The 6,770-nt window shown below is 47.2% G+C and overlaps 1 protein-coding gene across 1 annotated transcript; it reads right to left on the reverse strand.

Annotated features, from left to right (window-relative positions):
* Positions 1-1,159: 1,159 nt before the first annotated feature.
* Positions 1,160-5,339, reverse strand: LOC120646257 (GRAS family protein RAM1-like). Its single transcript, XM_039922914.1, has 3 exons — positions 4,236-5,339; positions 1,711-2,495; positions 1,160-1,523 (listed from the first exon to the last, which is right to left on the reverse strand). Exons 1-3 carry the CDS (start codon positions 5,337-5,339, stop codon positions 1,160-1,162), a joined length of 2,253 nt encoding a protein of 750 aa, XP_039778848.1.
* Between the last annotated feature and the right edge of the window lie 1,431 nt (positions 5,340-6,770).

Here is a 6,770-nt window from a genome sequence, read left to right on the forward strand (position 1 = left end):
GTAAGGAGACAGTCTACTTTATTCGGGTGGAGAGATTCCAAAAAGGAGACTCGCTCCGTTCCATGAAACAAGTCATTTTAGGATTCAAAAATTGTCCCAAAAAACAAGTCATTCTACTTTATTTGGAAAGTGCATGTAAGAATCAATCAATTAGTGTCAAACATGGATAATAAATAGAGGCAAATATGGTCATTTAAATTCTTGTTAATTTGTCCTAAAATTTCGAGGATAACTTTTTTTGGGACAGATGGAGTATTCACTAATGTTATTTTTTTTACATTACATAGTATGACTCAGACAGTCATAACGCACACACACTCACACTCACACCCTTATGAATACACATACACAAATCCTACCCCTATGAGTATCTTTGAAGACCGAGCCAGCAAATTCTCGAGATTAATAAAGTCACCACTGGCGTCTCGCTGTCAATGGGATTGTCGCCTAGCACTGAATGCATAACACAGTCTAATTCTGGAATATTCGCTTCCACGGGAAGTCGAACCCAAAACTTGAAGTACCAAGGCTCTTTTAACAACTAGGATACAGGCCCTTGCGCTCAATAATGCTCTTCTCATATCTGAAATCTAAGGAAACGTTACTCCAATAGCTGTGGTGTGTTGTGACAAGGAGCTATAAATTTGTAATGGTATCGGGGCTAAATATTAAAAGTTCGGTGTGAAATGGAAAATGCCAGTAAATGTTGCCAAATTGGAACCCACTAGGAAATCTTTAATTTATTGCAACATGGGGATAATATAATCCCATATTGCCAATGCTCTTCCTTAAGAGCAAAGACAAAACAACACGGTAATTTTGTCCGTTTCAATATAATGTAGTATACAACCTCTCTTTTCCTCTTCATGGCCTTTTTTTGTTTCAGCCATACATATATGCGTGTCAAACATGTAAATAAAAAATTTAATTTCATCAGCACCTCAACATACATCCCAGATATGTTGCTCCTCCTCCTAATAATTAGAGTATTTTTCTCTCCTTGTAATAATTCACTTGGAAATTTAATGGCACAATCATCATACAAGAAACTAAGCAACCAAGTATAACCACACATGCATGCATCCTGTGCAAGAGGTAAATAAACCTATAGCAGAATGCCCAGCAGGCCTGCCGATCGACGAGGAGCACAGCTGGCCGGTCAGCACCGCCACGCCGAGGCGGCGATGATGGCGCGGTCCTGCCACCCGAGCAGGAGGCACCCCTTGTCCTCGGTGAGCCTGTACCCGTCGCCGGCGCCGTAGAGCCCGAGCAGGACCTGGCTCTGGCCGACGGCGGCCGGGCTGAGCCGCACGGGCTCGAAGCCGCGGCCCTCCATGAGGCGGCGCCACCGGTCCAGCCGCTCGTGCCGCGCCACCCGCTCGGCGCCCTCGCACGCCACCACGTTCCGGATCTCCGGCGCCAGCAGGCACTGCTCCACCTTCAGCCGCGGCGCCGAGTCCGCCGGGAACGTCGCGTCCAGCGAGTCGAAGATCGCCGAGTAGTAGTGCAGCGCCTCCAAGAACCTTCATTTAATTAAACATTTTGACATCATTTAAACAATTTAATTTGGTGCAGAATCAAATGCTTAGTGATGAATTAAATTGATACAAAATTCTTTGTAAACTTTCTCACAATTGGTTAGAAAGTAGGAGTAAATCATTTGGAAGAAGAAGATAATTTGAGAATTGAGATCTGCCTCAGCTTAGTTACCTGCCCAGGAAGTAGGGGCCGTTGTGGCCGGCCTCCTGCTCGACGAGCGTCATGATCTTGGGCGCCTGGTCGCGGATCATGGAGAGCAGCGGGCCGAGGTGCACGCCGGGGACGCGGTGCAGCCTGTTCACGGCGTTGACGGCGAGGGCCTCGCCCACGCGGCGCTGCAGCGCGGCGGGGCGGAGCCGCTCGAGCCGGTCGGCGACGGCGGCGTGGAACTCGAACGGCACGCGCAGCGACGCGGCGAGGGAGGCGAGGTGGCGCCCGGTCTCCCTCACGGCGGCCGCGGGGTGCCCGACGCCGGTGAGCCGCAGCGTCGGCGGGCCTCCGGGGCGCGCCGCGAGCGCCTGGAGGAAGGCCGGCCACTGGTATCCCTGGAGGATGTCGAGGTCGACGACGTGGACGCGGTCCTCGCCGTGGAAGGCCTCGAAGATGGCCTGGTTGGCGGTGAAGTGCGCGAACTTGACGTAGGGGCAGGCCTGGTAGAGGATCTGGTAGATCTTGAGCGTGTCCGGCGAGGGAGGGAACGTGTAGGGGGCGACGCCGGTGCCGCGCGGCGTGGCGGCGCCGGAGGAGGAGGACGAGGACGGGTTCGAGGAGAGGGAGAGCCGGGCGGCCAGGGCGTCGGCAAAGTAGGAGGCGACGCGCTGCATGGAGTCGCCAAGCGGGGAGGCGACGCGGCGGAGGAGGTGGAGGTGGCGCAGCGCCGACGGCTGGTCGCCCTTGGAGACGAAGTCGGCGCAGGCCAGAAGGAGGTGCACAAGCTGAAGCCCGCTGTCTTGCTCCTGCGTGCATCATCAACCCCCATGGGAGTTAGCAACTTAGCATTACACTTTTCATTCTTTTCGTGCATTTTTACAAATTAATAAATTCATATATATCATATTGGCTTCAGTAAGAATAAGATTCTTTGTTATCAATCACATAATGTTCTATCCTAGGTTAACACATCATATTTTTGCCATGCTAATACTCCCTCCGTCCTAAAAAGAATGCAACTTCACTTATGAGGAGTAAAACAATTTTATATTTGACCAAATTTGTAAAAAATTATATTAATTTTTATATTATAAAATAGGATAAAGTCTGAATTATACTCTCGAACTATCGCAGAAGTTTGATTTTCAACCTTCAACTGCAAAATTAGATAACATATATAGCCCATTCAATTGTCAAAATCGGACAAATTTGGCTCCTAGGTGCAGACAACATATATAGGCCATCCGACTGTCAGAACCGGGAAATTTGACCCTGGTTGGTTTTCAAGGTGGTTTTGTATTTTTCTTTAAAAAATAAAAAAATTCCAATTAGATCTAAAAATCAAAACTAATTCATATTAAATTAGAAAAATATGAAACTAGCACCAAAATTTTTCTAAAAATATAACATATCAACTATTGCTCTATTTGGATCTTGGTTATTCAAAAATAATAGAAATAAATACAAACAACCAAATATTATGAAAACAAAAAATAGATCTGAATAAATAAAAAATATTGTGCCAATAGATAGGTTACAATTTTAGAAAACATTTGGTACCCATTTCATTTTTTATTTAAAATGAATTACTTATGATTTATTTAGTTTAAATTACAATATTTAAATTCTTGCAAAATGCAAAACCACCTTCAAAACTATCTAAGGGGCAAAATTTATCCAGTCTCAATAGTTGGATGACCTTTGTAGTTTAAGGTTGAAAATCAGAATTTTGTAATAGTTGTAGGGTGTAAATCAGACTTCTCCCTATAAAATAACTAAGTATCATTAGATTAACTATGTAATATACTTTTATATTAAATATATTTGGAGATATAGATATTAGTAATTTTTTTATAAATTTGTATAAATTTGAAATTGTTTGACTTGCATTCTTTTAAGGATGGAGGGAGATCGAGCGAGCAATCTAGATACATGCACGGATGTTCAAATGATTCTGCAAAACATCGTACGTGATACAATAGAACTTCCAAATAAAATAATATGACGTGAAGGAACACTACAAAAGAACTCGAAAATCGACCATGATTATTCAAGAAAGCATTTCTACAAGAAAAAAATCCCCAAAAAGTTTAGTGAAACCATGATCCGCTGGTTAACCATCAGCTGAACGACACATGCCCATGGGAAACAAACGCGTTAACTTTGGCTTTCACTATTGTCACGTACGCTGGTTCCGATCCTGACCAAGAAATACCAATCTTAAGCATCTAGATCGTTGTGGCTCCAATCAGTATCCTCGCCGAGTGCTCTGCGCAGATGCCAATCAGAAGCATCAACAACAGTTCACTTCAGCATGTTGGGTTGACACCTACGACAAAACAACAATCGCTTATGGAGATGGATCTAGCTCCGCGCATTTATCAGACACGTACGGTCGTCTTCTTCCTCTAGCTGCAGGCAGAGAGGACATCTGCATGCATGGGACTGCGACCATTTGGCCAATCCAGGAAGCCTTTAACTACCCGATCTAGAAACTTTAGATCCGTGAAAGAAAGAAAAAATAACTGTGATTAGATGAAAGTTACCTGCTCGGCCTCCGTCTGGATCACTGAGCCCAGCATGCTGTGCAGTGACGAGTCTGCCGCCCACTGATCGTTCTTGGCCATCTGGTGCTGCAGCGTCAAGCCATCGCCTCCAAACTGTCCTCCGTAGTACAACTCCGCCGGCAAGCCGCCGCCCATCTGCAGCCCTCCGGCGGCCGCCGCCGCAACCTCTTCCTCCGCGCCTCCGTACACGGGCTCCGGCATGGCAAGGCACTCGGACAGCGTCGGCAGCTGCGACGACGAGGGAGCCACCGTGGTGACCGTGGCCGAGGCGGCGCCGCTCTGTATGCCGGGCTTCCCCGGCAGCTGGTACCCGGATAGGTACCCGCCGTCGTTGAGGAAGGGGTCCATGGATGGCAACGGCAGGTTCTCACCATGGCCGTAGGAGGAGGAGCATGAGAGGGAGGACGGGCCGTTGCTCTTGTTGCCGCTGTTGCTGTGGGCGTTGTTGATGTACACCTTGTGCAGCGGGCTCTGCGACTTGCCCTTGCCATGGTTGGCAAGGCCGCCGTACAGCGGCTGGCTTGCACCGCTGCTACCTCCCTCCGCTCCGTGCACGCCATGGACATAGGCCTGCTGGTGGCTGCCGGCGCTGTAGAGGTTGGAGAAGGTTGATCTCCTTGGGGAAGAGTCTCTCCGAGGTGAAGTCACCATGTACTCCCTCTTGGGGGAGGACATCATGTAGTCCCTCTTTGGTGAGGACACCATGTAGTCTCTCTTGGGCGAGGACACCATGTAGTCTCTCTTGGGAGAGGAGACCAAGAAGTCTCTCCTAGGGCTTCCGGTGGCCATGAAGTCTCTCCTCGGAGAGAACATCAAGAAGTCACCCCCTGAGGCGCCCATGTGCTCGGCGAAGAGCGACTCCCACATGGCAATGTCCGGCGACTGGATCTCGACGTCGATGTCCCCGTCGAACTTGAGAGCTTGTAGGCCGGCTAGGGCGTCGTTGGCATCGGGATCCGTCGATGATACAACGATGTTAGACTCCGAGACCGAGGCGGTGGGCGATGTCGGTGCGTGTTGCTGCTGTAGTTTTGCACCAGAGCTTGTGTCCGCGCAGTTGAGCAAGCCCATGCTTGAACACATGAGAGATCAACCAATGGTCAGCTCTCCCCTACCACAGGAGAATGAGGATTCATATAACAAGAACACCTCTGAAGTTGGAGCACAGCACTACTCAGGGCTGCCAATGGCAAAACTCCAGATTTCTATGGATTCAACCCAAGTTTATGAGAGAGGAGGAAAGTGAGAAGAAAGCTCGCAGTGTGTCTGGCTTCTCTTTGGCCAGCTTGATTGCAGGTGTGGAGGGGAGGGATAAAGAGGGAAGGAGCGTGCCATGAATAGACATTCTTGGAGCCATTGCCTTGGCCTCTGCATAATATGTCAACATAGCGTTTTGGTCGGTTGCTGAGGCACATGTTCCTTGCCAATTCCCTTTTGTAACCTCTGGTGCTGGCTATTCCCTAATGGTCGAGGGCACCTTCCAACAAAACGATAAAGCAGGTCTCACAATTAAGAAACCCAGGCGTTCCAAGGTACAAGGGACAACGGGCACACATGGGAGGAAACTCTCTAGGGCACCATTGATGAAGAAATGTGAGGAGAGACAGTAATCCACCGCGCATGAGGAGTTCTGAAGGAATCAAGTAACATGAGTGCGATTGTGCACATATGTATCTAAGTTACAGATCATACCTGAAAACATATCATCAAGACTTGTTCTCCTTGTGATATGATGAGTACCATGTTCTCTCCTTTTCTTTTCAATACTGTTCTCTCCTTTAATTTCTTTCTAGCTAGTGTTGTTAGAAACTAGGTGAATGGTAGTAGTTTAATTTGCTTAATTTCTTCCCCTGCTAAACTCCTAATAATATGCAGGACGACTTAGTACAGAGAAAACAAACTTTTTAGGCGTCACTACTCTCTTTAATTATCACAAATTGTACAAGCTATATATGTTTTTTCCTCTATAACAAAAAACAAAACAAATACACAAAAAAAAGTGCATTGGTATATACACGTAACAAACTAAGAATCCTTCTCGCAAAATATTTAATACTCTGATGTTACTCTTTCGAGATTAATTTACACAGTGTATATTTCGTTGCTTGTGGACGAGAAACTCCTGCTAGGGCTCGTCCGTATGCATATGGGCATTGACAATGTCGTCCGCCTAGGCCTTGGATTTCCCAAAGGTCCAGAGTGATTGGAGCTGTCCCCCTAGGTGGGTTCTCCTGGGAAGCATCCTAACCAGCTCAAAGTCCCTTGTGTTCTTCCACCATGTCCCCTTTCTATAACCTATTGCAACATGGAATATTACATATACCACCTTTGGACTTTTGTATCCCATGCACACGACAAATAAAGCTTTATAGTATGGCCTACGTATCTCTCTCTACCTCTTCAAAGGTGACCTGCATTATTTTGCACAAAATACACCAAAGCATGGGGGAGTTCTTTTTTCAATTTTTTTATGGAGTTAAATACGTCAGCGGCCCTCGAACTTGTCCTGAGGTG

Source organism: Panicum virgatum, chromosome 8K, assembly GCF_016808335.1.
Source record: "Panicum virgatum strain AP13 chromosome 8K, P.virgatum_v5, whole genome shotgun sequence".
In the NCBI taxonomy this organism is placed as follows: domain Eukaryota; kingdom Viridiplantae; phylum Streptophyta; class Magnoliopsida; order Poales; family Poaceae; genus Panicum; species Panicum virgatum.

Bases quoted from the DNA above. Each gene is read 5' to 3' on its own strand.
- LOC120646257 (XM_039922914.1), bottom strand. From the start codon at position 5,339: ATGTGTTCAAGCATGGGCTTGCTCAACTGCGCGGACACAAGCTCTGGT. The intron at 2,496-4,235 runs GTAACTTTCATC...TGATGCACGCAG, and splicing joins TCCAGACGGAGGCCGAGCAG to GAGCAAGACAGCGGGCTTCA. The intron at 1,524-1,710 runs GTAACTAAGCTG...AATTAAATGAAG, and splicing joins GGCCCCTACTTCCTGGGCAG to GTTCTTGGAGGCGCTGCACT.